Genomic DNA, 17,293 nt, shown 5'->3' with positions numbered 1-17,293 from the left:
AATGATTGATTGCGTGGGACACCAAATAAACACCAATTACACTGCGGTATAAATCCCAGATCTGCTGTAGAGCTTACAGGGACACTGGGATCACGCCTGGTAGACCCGGAGACATTGCATTATATTTTTTTGCAGCCCTTAGTACAAGGAAATGACCTGAAATTAATAATGCAACTCTTTATTGGTGTTACAAGAACAATTTTCATGGTGATTACACGTGAGCAAGAATAAACTTTTAAATATTTTCCTCGTAATAAAATAAACGCCTGTAAAATTTCATAAAAACGACAATATATTACGTTCTCATTATGTTATTACCTAGTACGTGAAGGTTATGTGCGTCCGTCATGCACTAACTGAAATATTGCACACTTTTGTTAAAATCGCAACCATTGCATACAGCTCCCGCTTACATGCAGCACTGAAATCAGCAACACCCACCGCGACCTTCCGTCATCCTCTTCCCGGCTGCTACATTCTGTCTTCTTATCAGTAAACGTCATGCATTCGTGAACGTGACGAAAACTACGAGAACGTCCTTAAGCCCCCCACCCCGACCTGATGGAGGGCACACAAGTCCTTCTGTGTCCTTGGTTGTTGACTATCACGGCCCGCCCCCCAGACTGACCCCACCCCACATTATTATTGAGCGTCATATAGTGCAATATGTATAAGATAAAGGTAAAATGCGATCCATGCCCAAATGCATCCGCACACGTTGCACATGTAGACCAATGACTAGTTGGAAAATTCAAACAGTGTAAACATTAGTGCTGTGATATATAAACGTACAGGGTAGGACATATCCTGCCTTTCGACTTGAAGGCCTGTCAGCCCCACCCCTCGCACCTGATTGGCTGCTTGTCCTCTCCTGCTTTTCGCACTGTTGTATAGTACAGTGACCTTTAAGAACCATAGAATTGGTCCTGTTAAGACTAGTTAAGACTAACTGAGAGTCGTTTAACATCACACAGTCCTGCACGACAAACGGCATCAATATTCTGGAACAAATTCCCCCCCCCCCCAGACATGCCCCCCATGTCTGTGTGTCTTTTGCACCCTCGTCAGGCCTCATCAGCAGGCCTCATCAGCTAGTCCTCTTGCATCTGTTTACGAACATCTGTCTGCCTCTGGCTGCCCATTTCTGCTTCCGCCTGTCCGTCTAGCTGGATTTAGGTGTTTCTGTGTGGCACTGCAGACAACATCAGACATCTTTGCATAGAGGTTCCGTTGGTTAAAAGAAGGCATTTCCGCTGCAGGGATGAGTCCTGGACGTTCTGGCAGGTTGCTCTCAGAGAGCACAACCATGCTGGTGTATTGCCTGACCTGCTGCGTGCTGTGTAACCTAAGCGACCTCCACTCGTCTTTCTGCTGCTTGCTCTCCACATCTCCTGGACTCAGTTCATCCCTGATTCCATGAGGCACTGATAAGGCAGAGTGGATAGTCCACAGTGTCGATGTACCAGATTTGGGGAGGGTGACTGCTCTCCCTTGCTTCAACTTTGATGATGAGGAACAGTGGGAAGGTAAAGAAAGCAGAGAGGCTCCAATTTTAAGAAGTCCATCATTCTCTCTGCTGCTCTGACTGGAACCTTGTGTACCAGTGCTGGCTAGATGGGCTGCCCTGATTGGACGTTGCAAAGTCACCTGGTCCATACTGTGTGGCCGGCCTTGTCACGGACCTCCACTGCAGTGATCTTGTTGACACTTTGGTGTTGGAGGAAGGCTCCAAGATGCTAGGTGAGATGGAGGGATCGACAGGTGCCCCCAGTGTGAGGAGAGGGGTTAAGAGATGTCTCAACTGCACAGCCTCCTCCAGGCACAGAATGTCCCCCCCCCCCCCCACCTCTGCACACCAACAGGTAGCCCTCACAGGTCACCTGAGGCCACTTCACCTGAGGGACAGAAGGATAACAACATTAGAAGAGTGTTCGATAATACTGGTGTGACCATGGTTTTTCCATAGTTCAACTCCATAGTCAATTAAAATGTTGTTGTTGAAGGTCTTGGAGTTTGGTGTTGATATCAATGCTTTGGATGGTCTTGGTGTCGATATCAGTGCTGTTTGGTGTTGGTGGTCTTGGTGATGATATCAATGCTGTTGGTGGTCTTGGTGTTGATATGAATGCTGTTGATGTTAGTGGACTTGGCGTTGATATCAATGCTGTTTGGTGTTAGTGGTCTTGATATTGATATCAATGCTGTTTGGTGTTGGTGGTCCTAGTGTTTAGTGCTGATATCACTGTGTTGATGATCGTAATGTCGGTATAAATGAGCTGGTAGGGGAGCTTATGTTGCTTCTTTCCTTTTGCTAAGAAGTGGGAGTAGACTGATCAAAAGACAGGTGCCTGAATACCACAATGGAGGCCATTAATTCCTGCCACTTTCTGCTGCAAATGTGTCCCATCATTTAGACCAGCACAATTCCTCACACAAGTTCACCTACATTTGGGTCCACGATTCTGTTTTGAAATACGTGCCATGTCTGCTCATTTGAGAACACAGATAACTGCCCCTACCCTGTGGAAGAGCAGCGGGAGTCAGTGTGGAGGGATCACTAGCGGGCGACAGCAGACAGGAGGCGCCGTCGTCCTCTGTTGTCACATAGAGTTGGCCAGATAGTAGGGAGATGGGGAAATGGATCAAACAAGTGGCAGGAAAGAGATGATATAAAGACAAAGTTCTCCTGCAAGACTCTGTCGCGTTATACGCTAACAGGAAGCCTGCACATCAGCGCACAGCATACCCTTTGGCAAAATGTACCCTTATGTATGAATACATGATATATACCATTTAAATTAAGATGTTCTGCTTTCCAAAACCAGACCCAGTGCCAGTCAACCAATTAGGAGACATAGGCGGCTGCCTAGGGTGGCATCTTCTGAGGGGGCACCAACATAGCAAAATGCCCCCCTCCCGATCCGGTGGTGCAGCTCGGGTACGGCTCCACATGGGCTTTGTCCGGCACTAGCTGGGCCCCACCATATCGTTAAATTAGTTTGTATGACTGAATCTACCCCACACAGAATCTGCTGGGGGGTGCGTACTGGGCGAGGAGGAGCTCAGCTGCTGGGCTTTGATGCCTGGAGGTGGAGGAGGTGGGGAGTTAGTGTCAACCGTAGGCTCCGGACCGGGGTGGGGGCGGCAGACATTCAGCTCTGAGAACAGAGGGGACATGACAGAAGGGACAGGACAAGGTCAGACCAGGACGACCGAAGCTTTCTGGTAGCGTACCAAAACAGTGGAAACCAGTCAAGCTGCTTTCCGTGGCAGCATTTGCTTAACAAATTCATAACTTGAAGAAAAAGTGCAGTAGAATCGCCGAGGGCCTAATTCTCTGTGGCCAGTAGGGGGTAGCGTTGTGACTATAAACTCAAAGATCTGATGACAGAATGGAAAATATCAGTGGAAAGTTGTAATGGTGGGTGCTGCTGCGGGACGCTTGCCTGCGTCGTCCTTGATGCACAGGCTCTCGATCTCCTCCCGCAGCGTCGCCATCTCCCGCTCCAGCTCCCCGTTCCTCTTCTCCGCCTCCCGAAGCCTCCTGTAACAAAAGGGGGGGAGGGGGGACAGGATTTGTTTGTATACAAATGCTTGCGTTAATCATCTCCTCTACGCAGAAATCACTTGCATGTGAGCATCCCATCCCGTGAAAGCAAAGATAAAATATATGTAAATTACTGAAATGAGACATGCAGCTTATCCAGACTCAAAGCCCTTTAATCTCGGGAGAATCTGTTCTAGAAACACCTGTAGCTGACATGCACACGGGCAAGTACCTGTGCAGGTCGTCACTCCACACCATGTTTATCTGTGCCTTGTCGCCGCCACACACAGCACCTGCTGTTCCTGGCACGGCCAGCAGGGGGAGCACCTGCAGCGCCGGCAGCTCAGCACTGGGACTCTCCCTAAGCTGCCATACCGGACTCTGCAACAGCACAAAGTGAGCCGTAGTGTGTTATGTTATCACAGCTGTCTTAGCCGATTGCGATCCGGCTCGCACCAGTTTCTCCTGGAATCTCAGAGTGTTGCAGTCTCCGACTGCCTGCCAGTCAATCTCCATCATGATGTCATGACTCCGATCCACCGCCCCTGTCTCTCTACACAAAAGGAAGACAAAAAAAAGAAAGAAAGAAGCCTTTCACGTGTGTTAAGCTCTACAGGCGACATGGCACTTCCACAATCTGTAACTGACTTAGAGATAAGATGCATTACATTCAATTGGCCAGCAGGGGGCGGAATTCCAACCTTTTGGGTAGAAGTTGAGAATGTGTCTCACCTCGTGGCTGTGTAGGAGTAGCCCACAAAGGCCAGGTGAACCCCCACAGGAGCCCGGTCCATGACATCACACAGCGTCTCCTGTCGGACACAGTTTCCTCCACACATGACTGCGTTCCCAAACGACTGTACCGACTGTACCGAGAAGCTCGACCCGGTGACCGGCTGGAGGCGGCCTTTCAGACTCCGTGCCGGTGGCACAGTCAAACGTTCGCTCCAGCAGCACCCAAATTTAGACACGGCTCGAGAAATGACAACAACCGGGCCAGTTTTACCCAGAAATAGCCGTGTTTATGTTCGAAAAAGAAACATGGATGTCAGTTTGCCAGTAACAGCCCACCAGTGAAAGGAGCTACATTTCTGTGCCCCGGATTTTATGCGAAAAATACAAAGAGAACCTGCCACAAGCCGGGAACATCAATGAACCGCAAATTTCACAGGAGTGAACTCAGTGTAGAAAGTCACACGTGTCTCTGGATAATTATAGCAAAATCTGCCAGTGTTTCGGTTCTGTCAATCTCGCTAAAAAGTTTACGTTTTTGGAGTATGCGGAACGCATTCCCGTAGCCATGGTTACGCACGCCAAACAGACACATGTATAATCAGGGAGCCACTGGAATCTAGATTGTTAAACCCCGCCCCAGTGCAGCAGGACAAATCGCTATCTGCTGAGACTTTTACGGGCTCCCACAGGAGTTCCATAAACCCCTGGGGAGGGTCCTGAAGACATAGAGCCCCATGTGACTTGGAGTGGATCATCTAATGATGAACATGGAAGAGGAAACCGTCGGTAATGACGGCAGTGGGTGGGGGTCTGTAATTACCATCTCACTGAGGCAGTCATCGAGGACGTCGAAGTTGGAGGTGTCCGTGGGATTGGACACCTCGGGCAGGAACGGCGCCGGTTGGCGGTGCAAAGAGCCCCAGTCCAGGCCAGAGAAGAAGGGGTGCTTCCGGAAGTCTCCGCAGCCGCCGGCACCCAGGCGCTCCTCCCGTTCGCAGATCAGACCCTCGATGAGTGAGCGCGCCTCAGCAGAGACCTCGGGGCCCGACAGCGGGAACTCAAAGTACTCCTGGAGAACGCGCGCACACACACACGCACACACACACAGTTCATATATATCTGTCATTGTGGGGACTCTCCATTTCTATGGACATAATCCAAACTTTAATAACTGTAATCCTTAATAGTCCTAACCTTAACCATAAATAAATAAGTCTTTTGAAATTTCTAGTTTTTTGATCTATAATGTAGAGACCTGAAAAATATCTCCACAGGATAAAGGTTTTATTACATTATAGAGACATTTCATCCCCAAATCCAACCCACACACACACACACGCCTGCACAGTTCCTTAGCAACCAGAAGCTCTATCACCAGCTCTGAGCAGTTAACCAGCACAGTCAACCTACTTTACTCTCAATCCTGTAAACCAGTCCCAGTTAGGTACTAACCAACCAGTTTCACTTTCCAGTAACAAGCTGCAGACATTAAGACATAAAGCAATCTGCCTAGATCAGCGTGTCTACTCCCCTCACCTTGAAGTGGATGATCTTGGCATACGTCTCCGAGATGCTCTCTGCATAGAAGGGCGTGGTTCCGAAGAGCATCTCGTACGCGCAGATGCCCACCGCCCACCAGTCGCACTCTGGTCCATAGCCGCCGCCCCCCTCCACGGCTCGCAGGATCTCGGGGGACAGGTAATCCGGCGTGCCGACCGCCAGCGACGAGAAAACCTGAGAGGGTCCATGGGGGTATCAGTCAATGGCGCACGCAGTGGGAAAGCCAGGCTGACAGCAGGAATGTCGGGGTGACAGCGGGAACGCCAGACAGACAGCGGGAACGTCGGGGTGACAGCGGGAACGCCGGGCAGACAGCGGGAATGCCGGGCAGACAGCGGGAATGTCGGGGTGACAGCGGGAATGCCGGGCAGACAGCGGGAATGTCGGGGTGACAGCGGGAACGTCGGGGTGACAGCGGGAACGCCGGGCAGACAGCGGGAATGCCGGGCAGACAGCGGGAATGTCGGGGTGACAGCGGGATCGCCGGGCAGACAGCGGGAATGTCGGGCAGACAGCGGGAATGTCGGGGTGACAGCGGGAATGTCGGGCAGACAGCGGGATCGCCAGGCAGACAGCGGGAATGTCGGGCAGACAGCGGGAACGCCGGGTTGACAGCGGGAACGCCGAGTTGACAGCGGGAACGCCGGGTCCCTCACCATGCCATCTTCCTGAAGCCTCAGGCAGGAGCCGAAGTCGCCCAGGCGAATGTGGCCATCAGCGGTGAGCAGGACGTTGTCTGGTTTGATGTCCCTGAGCGGTGAGGGGTGGGGGGGGGTTTAGGCACAGGGCACATATGTCGAATTACATGGCACATCCACACGAGAACACGGCAAATACATACATACATAAATACATACATGTAGCAGAGGAAGAGCAGTGGGTGATATAACAGATAGCCTGTTTCAGAGGGATGGAGTGCATACTCCTTACCTCTCTGTTTCAGAGAAACTGCATATGTGTTTGGAAATAAGACACAGGTTTTTGGTGTTGGGCTATAACTGTATAAGTTCACCGCGGTAAGGCTATTCCTGTACGAGGTAACTGCGGTACGGCTGTACCTATATGAGTTCACCGCGGTAAGACTTAGGGCTGGGCACTGGCACAGATGCCCTGATCCAATTCAACCCAATTTAATTAGATTCCGATTCAATATGAAACCCATACAAGGGCGTAACTTTGGCTGGAACACTGGGGGGGGGGGGGGGGTTGAGGTCTCCACCCATTACGGGAAAAAATGATTATTGGGGGGGGTTGTATTAGCTGGTTTTGATTTATTGGGGGGGCTACAACCCCCCCATCCCCCCATAATTTACGCCCATTAACCCATAGGAATGTGATACTATATAGTAGCTTTCCATATCTGGAGAGATGTTTGAAAAGCTCTAAATGGAAGACAAAATTACAAATGTAGAGTCACTGGAAACAAACTGTGAAAACCACTAAAGGAAAGTCTAAAGGCTTGTATGCCAACATCTTGTCGATTGAGGAACACATGGGTATAGATCCTCAAAAACAAAAGCAACCGTCTCTGTCAAACCACAAAAAATAACTTCTGACTAAAAAGAATAGCTGTAAATAAAAATGCGCAAATCTAAACCTCACAGGCCATGTTTCCAAAGGACTTTAACTTAGATATGTGCCAAAATATAAATTAGAGCCTTTTTATTTGAGGAATGTAATGGTATTATTTAGGGCTGGGAACTAGCCCTGATCTCATAATTCAATTCAATTCACAAACACCCAATTCATTTAAATTTATTTCGTTCATTTCAATTTATGTTTATGACACATTCACTAACATGCGATCAAACTAGATTGATCTTGAGATTTTGTTAATACTGAATCGCGATTAATCTTAAAATCGATATGTTTTCCCACTCCTAGTGAAGCAGTACCTGTGTACATATCCCAGCCTATGGATGGAATCCACGGCCATCACCAACTCTGCCAGGTAGAATTGGGCCATATCCTCTGAGATCCGGTCCCCGAATTTACTGAGCAGGGTCAGCAGGTCACCACCAACGTAATAATCCATCACCAGGTACTGGGTGAAAATTAGGGGTCTATTCAAACATTTACTACGGTAGAGATTAAAAAAACGGCAGGTGAAAATGACGTCAGCCTATGTGTTTCATGCAGCAATCTCCTTAACCACAGCACCACCTGCTGGCCACCACGATTTTGCAGGTTGACTTTAATAGAAAGTAGCTACCAGGTAGTTGTCGTCCTGGAAGGCGTAGTGCAGCTCGGTGATCCAGCGGCGGTCGCCTTTCACCAGCACCTCCCGTTCTTCCTGGTAACACCCTGTCTGAGGGGGGTGGGGGGGTGGCGTGTGATGTTTTGCTGATAACCATGAATGTTCCCTCAATAGTTTTATTTAGTTTGGTCTAAACACTGAGCATTTCCATGGAAATGGGATTCAGGGTGTCACTGGATTTATGCTGTGCTGGCTCTTCTGTTCTACTGGCACCAGCTGGGATTCGACCTTCTTCATGGCAGCCATTTTTTTTTACCTCTATGTCTTAGCCGTTGGGGGAGGGCCTCACCTCTCCACGCTTCAGCATGTCCCACTTGTTCATGATCTTTAGAGCATAAATCTGCTGTGTCTCACGCATGCGTGCCAGCGCCACCTGCAGGGGAAGCAGTCAGATCCATACAACTGGATACCCCCCCCCCCAGGCTCCTCCACAAATGGGGTTTAACTCCGCCTCCTCACCTCACTGAAGGTTCCTCGGCCAATCACTTTGAGGACGTCAAAGTCATCGCGCTGGATACGGGTCTTCTTCACCTGCCTCACAAATGGCTCAGCTTTGATTGGACAGTAGTCAAGAGAGATTGTTGCCATTGGTTAGTCTGTGAGTAAACCCATGTGACAGCCAAAACCTCAATGGATTTAAGCTGCTGATCTTATTATATGAATGGATGCTTTACACTTCCCTCATACTGATCTAATCAGTAGACAGGCAGGGGCCTGGGGGGTGGCAAGTCCCGTCTGTTCATGGGGAATGTGGCGAATCCCACTTTTACACGCAATGTTTACCGTAACCCCCCCCCCCCCTCAGACCCTCCGCAAAGGCCCATTCTGTTCCTTCTACCTGTCAAACAGCCACTTGAAAGTATCAGGAACCATGAAGCCTCCCAGGAAACACGGGCAACAAACAGAGAAGGCCGGCCTACGTCACGGCAGGCCTCAGGGGGCGGAGCTCGGGGTGGAGCTGAGGGCCGCCCAGCACTTCTCCCCTAAGAAAGCAGAGCCACAAATAGCCCAGTGGCTAAGAATAGCTGCCGCTGCTTAAGTCTTTTTTAAGGCAAGTATTCCAGACCTTCACATCCTTCCCTCTCGCTCTCTCAGGGTCTCTCATGCAGACAGGAATGCAGGCAAGTCCAAGGCAACACTATAAACTGTATTAGTGGAAGGAACGGGGAAGTTTCCAGAAACGGTTGTCCCCCCCCCCCACCCCCAATGCCCTGGGCCCTCTGTTCCCCAACAAAACTCAGCAATGCAGGGCTTACTAACAACTGCTCAGCTCACCCACCTTAGTGTCACACCTGTCCGACGTGCCACCAAAGCGGCCGCCAGATGGCACCACAGACAGGCCACAGCGTGGCGAGTGAACAGAGGGAGGCCCCTGCCCCCCCCCCCATCCTAACGGGGCTGGTGACAGAGAGCAGGGTCCCCACGTGAAGTGGAAAGTTGAGTGTGGACGTGCCCCCCTCCCCTCCCGATGTGGGACTCTCCGCTCCTCTCAGGGGCTGTGTTTACCGCAGCCCTGCACTCGTGGATGGGGGCCAGCCCATCTGCCAGCCTCATAAATGGAAATCTCTCCAGCGGGGGGACAGGGATGCAGCACACTGTATCTGCTCTGTGTCCCCCCCCCCCCCTCTTATTCTTGGGTGCCCCGAGTTTTCTCCCTGACATTGATGCCCCCCAATGTCCGACCCTTCCTTGTAATCGTATTGGTTTACAGAAAGGACCCCAAACCCTTCTGATTGGGACAGTAAGGAAGAGATGAGCTGGTTTGAACCTACAGTGTGTCAGAACCGGGCCGGGTCCACCAGCAACCCCCAGGCCCAAACGTCCAGACCCTGCACTGGGAGGGTTGTGGTCTGTTCCTCTATGTGTTGACTCTGGCCGGGTCCCCAGCTGCCCCCCCCCCACCCCTCCCAGCCAGCCATGTAGGGAGTGTCAACCTGGTATGGCACACTCACCCACAGCAAGGCGGGTGGAGGGGGGGGGAGGAGAGAAAGCAAGAATGAGAAATGGAAGAGAGAGAGGCACACAGACAGACAGGCAGACAAACAGACAGACAGACAGGCAGACAAACAGGCAGACAAACAGACAGACAGGCAGACAGACAGGCAGACAGGCAGACAAACAGAGAGGGAGACAGAGGGAGGGAGACAGACAGACAGACAGACAGACAAACAGACAGACAGACAGGCAGACCAACAGACAGACAGACAAACAGAGAGGGAGACAGAGGGAGGGAGACAGATAGACAGAAACACTTCCTTCTGTCTTCACCCCCAGGTTGTTCTTGTGGTTTAATACTAACTGTAATTGCTGCTTATGGACTATTTAGTGATAGGTCAGCAGGTCACTTTGAAACTTAACTCGAGGTCGTGGGGGGGGGGGGGGTGCATTCCCAGACAGTAGAAGGACAGAGGATGCACTAAGGAGAGGGAGATGGAGCTGCAGTTTGTCATGCCAAAGAATCGCTAAAGTAACACATATAAACTGTGGATTGCAACCCCCCCCGCTGATTCGCCCCCTCACACAGGAAGAGGGAATGAAGCTCGACAACAAAGCTAAAGTCTGCTCATTCATTAAGGGCTTAAATCGCCATTCTAAGCATTAGCGGGGTGTTTGTGCATCTGGTGCTGCTCTGTTCCTGTTTTTAATTGCTGTTCACTGTTCATCTCATACTCTGCCAATTCAAAGATGACGTCTAATATGATGTGAGATGAAGTGAGCTGTACTGAGCGTGGGGAGACTGGGGGGCTCAGGGGTGGACGAAGGAGTGGAGAGAGGGGGAGTGGACAGAGAGAGAAGCAGAACAGGCTGGGGGTCCAGGGGGTTGGGGGGTGGCTCAGGGGCCTCCGGATGAGCGTTTGCGGTCTGCGGGAGCGTGGATGCTACACCTCAGTCTGCACAGCCCTCAGGCCACTCTGCACCAAAGCAGCTGCAGTGACAGGCGCATAAAGAGAGGATGTTGCACAGGCTCACGCAGAAAATACGCCTGATATTTATACTGTGGCTCCAGGGCAACATGACTTCACCATGCATATGAATGACAGACATGAACAGACGAAGGTCCCTTTTAATGAGAAGCGGAGGTGAGATTATGCACCTTTTGTTCGAAGGTCTGAGGCAAAGTGACCAGCGACAGGCACAGGTGGAGACCCAGTGCTGATACAGACTGCCGTAAAGAGACACAATGCTGACAGACTGCTGTCCACAGACCCAGTGGTGATACAGACTGCCGTACACAGACCAAGTGTTGATACAGACTGCTGTATAAATATCATGTGCTGATAGAATGCCATACATAGACCCAATGCCGATACAGACAGCTGTAGAAACACCCAGTGCTGATACAGACTGCCATACACAAACCCTGTGCTGATATAGACTGCCATACACAAACCCTGTGCTGATATAGACTGCCATACACGAACCCTGTGCTGATACAGACTGCCATACACAAACCCTGTGCTGATATAGACTGCCATACACAAACCCTGTGCTGATATAGACTGCCATACACAAACCCTGTGCTGATATAGACTGCCATACACAAACCCTGTGCTGATACAGACTGCCATACACAAACCCTGTGCTGATATAGACTGCCATACACAAACCCTGTGCTGATATAGACGGCCATACACAAACCCTGTGCTGATACAGACTGCCATACACAAACCCTGTGCTGATATAGACTGCCATACACAAACCCTGTGCTGATATAGACTGCCATACAAAGGCCGAGTGCTGATATAGACTGCCCTATAAAGACCCTTGGCTGATACAGATTACTGTACAAAGACCTTGTGTTGATACAGACTTCCATACAGAGACCAAGTGCTGATATAGACTGCCATACACAGACCCAATGCTGATATACACTGCCGCTAATATAGACAGACCCAGGGCTGAAACACAGAGGACTGTGCTAATGAACAGAGTAGTAATTAGTAATTAGTAGCCTACATTAAGTCCCCGTGTGATTAAATCTTGTTTACAAGACTCTGTGCAGAATGTGCAGCATTTGGGTCTTGGGTTGGAGGTCAAACAACTCTGCAGATTCACCTGCAGTCCAGCCAAGGGGGCCCCCAGTGGCCAAACAGTGAAAAACAGAGTCCAGAACTGTGCTAGCAGAAAGAGCTGTGAAAGACCCTGTGCGAACAGACAGACCCCACAGTTCCGCTGCGTGTGTAAGCACATGTAAGCCTTTCAGCTGTCTGTAATCCCAATAGCTTTGCCTCGATTTAACCAGCTGAATTCTGCTCCTGTAGCCCTCAGGGTCATCATTAACGCCCCTCCAAGCCCCCCGAGGACCAGGCCAAGGGGACACCCAGGCAATACCTGGCTGCGGCAGATGGATGGTCATTTCCAGAGGGTGGGACTGAACCGTGTGTCTGCCTGGGGGGTCACCGGCCGGGATCCCGAGGAGTTTCGCTGTGTGTTGGGTGCGGCAACGAGCTGCATCAGCTCATGCTCCCCAACCTAACCAGACCTGGGGACTGCTAATGGCTGGAACATGCCTCCGTAAGGGAAAAGGCCGGCGTGGTTTCCTCTCTGACTGCAGTGGCTGTGTTATTAAGGTGTCGTTCAGTGAGGAAGGCGATCTCCAGCCTCACAGACGGGAAACAGAGGAGTGTTAGCCCCAGGACACACCGGATTACACCCAGCTTAACTCTGCTGACAGAAGGGGGTGTGTCTGGACGGCAGTGATGTTAGTGAGGTCGAGACCTAGCAGAGGCTGCGACCGCTGTCCGGAGTGACACGCTTTACCCTGAACGGCCTCAAGAAATATCCACAAAAAGCAGAAGCGACTGAAACTGGTCAGTTAGGATACAGCGTGTCACATGACAATGGGGGAACACAATGCTGCAGTAAGTCTTGGGAATTGGTCCCTGACTCAGAGCTGTCGATCCCCCGGACGCCAGGGGCGGGCATTTCTCACGTCACACTTCCTAACATGGACTCTACTCGGGGAAGAGAAACAGCCGGCTGCAGGAACGTGCAGAACGGGGAACGTGCAGAACGGGGAACGTGCAGAAGGGGGAACGTGCAGAAGGGGGAACGTGCAGAAGGGGGAGAGGGAATGGTGAGACGCCTACGTTTAGAATTCAGTCCAAGGTGTGCTTCAGATTGGGGGTGTGATTAGAAAAAGCTGCTGAGACAAACAGGAAGCCCCCCCCCCCTCCCAGAGCAGACGGTACTCACCCCAATTCAGGAAGCCACACACGTACTTCTCCTGCGCGAGCGGCGAGGCGCGGAACTCCTGGTACACGCCCACCAGTAGGTCCAGCAGCGTCTGCAGGCCCACCGGGCCGGACCCGCTCGCCCCGCCCTCCCCGACCGTCTCCTGCGGCCCGGAGCCTGTGGACATAGTGCCGGTTCCCGCGTCAGCGGCCCATGGTCCCGTTGGAGGAGGTGTTCCCGCCTGCCCCCTGACCTCCGCTCTGATTGGCCGCTGGTGGCCTGCCCTGGCTACAGGCTTTGACCTCAGCCCTCCGCCGTCTCTCTCTCTCCCTCCTACACTCCCTCGCTTCACTGCCGTCTCTGTCTGACTCGCGGCGTCCCCAGCTCTGGCTTGAGCCCTTTTTTGGTGTGTCTCCCTCCCTCCCTGCGCCTGCCCCCTTTCTCTCACTGACTCGTCTCTTTCACCGTTTTCCACTTCTTACGACTGAGGCTCTCTGAGGTCAGTGTCTCCGTCCCAGTACCACCCGGCCCGGTTCCTTGCTCCCTGCTCCTCGTCCAGGTGACCCTGCCGGTTCCCTGTCTCACGCCTCCTCCACGTGCCCTTAGACCCTGTCTGTTGCCATGGCACCATTCCTCCTCCCTACCCCGTAAATCTCCCACTGACTCCACGTTCCTCACGGCCGGTTACAGCCTCTCCACTCGCCCCGCGTCTCTCTGACATTGTTTATCTCCGACCTGAGGTCTTTCTCTCTCTCTCTCTCTCTCTGTTTCTTTCTCTCCTCCCAGTGTTTTTTCTTGGTCTGTTTTTCCTTTTCCAGCTGACAGATCCCCCTCCCTCCCCATCTCTCTCAGTCTTGTTTATAAATACTCCTTGGCTACAGAACCCCTCCATCTGTCCTGCCCCCCACCTCTTGCTCTGACAGACAGACAACAGCACATGACACATTCAGGAATGTCCTTTTTTCTGCTACACATCCAGTGTTACACAGAACTTTCTACATTTGCCTTTACATGATTTACTTTGTCTGTTTTTATATTACTGGTAAATTTCGCTTCTGTATTTTTGCCTGACAATAAAAGTACCTTTCTTTGTGTGTCGGGGGTCACAGGTTCAGCCCTTTAGTATTCTGTAACAACAGCACCACCTACTGGAAGAATGAGCACCCCCGGCGGCTGCACCGTGAATCGACGTGCCGGCTGAGACTGAGCCACTCAGCTGCCTTCTGCCGCGATTTGATGCTTCCCCGCAGATTCACAAAAACTTATGCCCACGGTACATGGCAAGTTCAAGCTGTCTGACTCTCCAAAGCGTGGTTCTGTGTTGGACAGACTGTATGTCTGGGTGAATTTAGCCTGGTCACACTGATATCAAGACTGAATAAACTCAACAGTCCCCTTGCCCGAATAACGCTGAGAAACTGACTTTCACAATCTCACTCACCCGTGCTTCTCTATCCCTTTCTAGAGGTGCCCTCTAGTGCCCATAATTGGAAAATGGTTGCTCTCAGATGGCCTTCGTGAGGTACTGGTAATATAAATGAGGCTTCTAAATTACCATCAACCAACAGTCATGACTTGCTTTGTCTCAAGATATGCTAACTAATAATGTGAGCCTACTAGTCCCGGCCACTGCAGTTTCCGTGCCCTCATTTAAGCCTAGAACCCACTCAGATTCAGCCAATTCAATCCGCAGTCACACCCGAAGGGCGACAGTCATCAATTCACTCGGACTGCAATAGGGAGACGCAAGGACTAGAAGGAAACACGTGAACAGAGAGATATATTTGCACAAACACAGCAGGGCATCGATTTTTACTTGTGACCTTGCAGCTGCAGGAACAGTAATTATACTGCCAGTGGGATCGTGCGGACCAATAAAACGTGCCACGTGACCCGGACTTCACGTCCAAAACGTGTCATGTGACTCGGGCTTCATGTTTAAAATCCCCTTAATTGGCGTAGGCTTCACATCAAACTATGTGAACCCGTAATAAATTGTTTCCCACAAGTTGCGGAAAGTATTTAGCTGTAAAAAGAAAAACGACTAATTCAAGTTACATACTATACACATATGTAAGCCCCCTGGTTCTACAGTGATGAAAACTGACCCCCCCCCTCCCCGACTGAAGGCAATAAATTATAACCCCCCCGTCAAGTTTAACACTGTGTGTCACCAGACACTGGACGCTTCTCGTAAACCCTCATAACCTTGGGGTGGTAGTTATGTGGGAACGGACTGAGTCAGGCGAGATGAAGTTATTTCACAGGAGAGACAAGCTAAAAGCATGGATGACTTTTTTCTTAAAGTTTGCCCGGAAGGAGTATTTAAAAAAAACGGATGAAAGTCACTGCAGCACCCTCCTGCTTCAGCTGTCGCAAACAGACTCTTCTCCTTAGGACACTTTCTCAAAGCCGGTGTCATATTTACCGCAAGCAAACCTGCGACGGTGCTGCTGGAGATCCCGCTGCGGGTTATATGCTGTTTACCGTGTCATCGCCAATGTTCATTGGTATTCAGGCAAAGACGACTCCCAGGAATAGAGATGCCAGGCTTACCCCGGAGGTGCACCATGAAAGCAGCTACCTGCTGCCTTGTCAAAAACTGGTTATTTATGAGTCTTTTTGGTCCGTTAAAGTCCACGCAAAACGTGTCTAAAGTGTGAGCCCTAGTCACCTCTTATTGCACATTTTTACTGTGGGAAATTTGCTGCAAGGATCAGGTTAAATCTACCCAAAAGCAAAGTTTCATTCGGTTTGTACTTAATAAATGTGAAGGACATGGAAACACTCAGAAAGAGATAATGTACAAATTTTCCCAGTTGGTCTTGTCACAGTCTCGACAGTCTATGGTCTTGGTCTTGTCTTGATCTCGGATCCCTCGGTCTTGTCTTGGTCTCGCTGTCTTGGTCTTGCTGTCTCAGATCGACATAGTGGTCGGGAGATTTGGAGCGAAAAGTATCCACGACACACAACATAACGTTCGATACTGCAACATTATTATTATTTCACCTTTCGCGCCCTTCAAATGCAACCAATCAATGATATACATGCATTTTGTTGTGATTCAGACATTGGCGCTCATCCAATCAAAATATACCTTATACGCGCAAAATAAGTGTAGCGCTAGTTAAACGTTAGTTAAATGTGTAATCACATGCCACTGCAGACATCAAGATGTCAGAATCTTTTAACCACTTGTCCTTTGATGTGCAGTTTGTATTGGTGTATAGTATTTGTAGTTTGCATTTGATTCATGTGAGGTGTGCGCATGTCTTTATATTGTTTGATTTCAATATTTTACTTAGAATGCTGTTATTTGACTAAATAAATGTGACCATTGACTTTTAAATAACATCTGCATATCACGTGTTGATTTAACAGGCCTAATCCATTTCAGGGAAGTTGATATCATAGTGTCATTTGGCTAGTACTACTACAATGGGACATGATGTCATTTCAAGTTTATAATTGTGTATCTTCAATATGATGTTACAATTTAATCTACAAATTAAGTATAATTGAAATCAGTTACATATTTCCCATCCTTTAGACAGTTGTTGGAGGTGTTAGCTGTTTTGTCAGATGACTTTGGGACCAGTCAGTACCCGTCATGTCAGTCCTCAACAGCACACAAAAGTTAAGGGAGTCTTTTTTTCAGTCTCGGTCTCGGTCTTAGTCTTGGTCTCGATACCCTCTGCTCTTGGTAGTGTCTTGGTCTTGGTTTAGGCGGTCTTGACTACAAGTCTAATATTCGCTACCATGATAAGCTCAGAGTCTATCTAGAATTACTACTTTTCTCTTTTTATAACATTGGCCTAGTATTTTCTCGTATATTCTATAGGAATATCACGACACCTCTTTGTTTTAATGCTAAGTTCATAATCAAGCGGACTGTAGAAAATAGGGCTATTTTATCTTAACTCTGAAGCCAGCAGTTACACTAAGTGTCCATATAGGGGCAGCAAAAACACGAGTTTATACCACTAACTCGGACATGAACGCGATATTGCGTATGTAAT

General features: G+C 49.9%; 1 protein-coding gene across 4 annotated transcripts; it reads right to left on the bottom strand.

The window, feature by feature from the left end:
• Positions 1–162: 162 nt before the first annotated feature.
• On the bottom strand, positions 163–14,100 carry LOC111850657 (myotonin-protein kinase). 4 transcript variants are annotated; one of them, XM_072706552.1, is made up of 16 exons: positions 13,296–13,393; positions 8,938–9,082; positions 8,559–8,650; positions 8,389–8,472; positions 8,055–8,150; positions 7,738–7,886; positions 6,499–6,592; positions 5,819–6,016; positions 5,103–5,351; positions 4,280–4,359; positions 4,004–4,100; positions 3,780–3,928; positions 3,447–3,544; positions 3,018–3,158; positions 2,520–2,594; positions 163–1,895 (listed from the first exon to the last, which is right to left on the bottom strand). In XM_072706552.1, exons 4-16 carry the CDS (start codon positions 8,455–8,457, stop codon positions 1,870–1,872), a joined length of 1,521 nt encoding a protein of 506 aa, XP_072562653.1. In that variant the 5' UTR covers positions 8,458–8,472; positions 8,559–8,650; positions 8,938–9,082; positions 13,296–13,393; the 3' UTR covers positions 163–1,869. The 4 variants fall into 4 exon arrangements, with proteins under 4 accessions (XP_072562653.1, XP_023680554.1, XP_023680556.1 ...); XM_023824786.2 differs by lacking the exon at positions 8,938–9,082 and having other exon boundaries at positions 13,296–14,100; XM_023824788.2 differs by lacking the exon at positions 8,938–9,082 and having other exon boundaries at positions 3,048–3,158; positions 13,296–14,100.
• Positions 14,101–17,293: the final 3,193 nt, after the last annotated feature.

The sequence above is a fragment of the Paramormyrops kingsleyae genome, chromosome 24, assembly GCF_048594095.1.
Source record: "Paramormyrops kingsleyae isolate MSU_618 chromosome 24, PKINGS_0.4, whole genome shotgun sequence".
In the NCBI taxonomy this organism is placed as follows: domain Eukaryota; kingdom Metazoa; phylum Chordata; class Actinopteri; order Osteoglossiformes; family Mormyridae; genus Paramormyrops; species Paramormyrops kingsleyae.
The sequence above is the reverse complement of the archived record's forward strand: the minus strand, read 5'-3'. Positions and strand labels throughout refer to the sequence as shown.

Coding starts and splice junctions, on each gene's coding strand:
- LOC111850657 (XM_023824786.2), bottom strand. CDS start 13,461: ATGTCCACAGGCTCCGGGCCGCAGGAGACGGTCGGGGAGGGCGGGGCG. Junction 4,360..5,102: donor ATGACTGCCTCAGTGAGATG/GTAATTACAGAC, acceptor TGTGTCCGACAG/GAGACGCTGTGTGATGTCAT. Junction 3,159..3,446: donor GTGCATCAAGGACGACGCAG/GCAAGCGTCCCG, acceptor CTCTGTTCTCAG/AGCTGAATGTCTGCCGCCCC.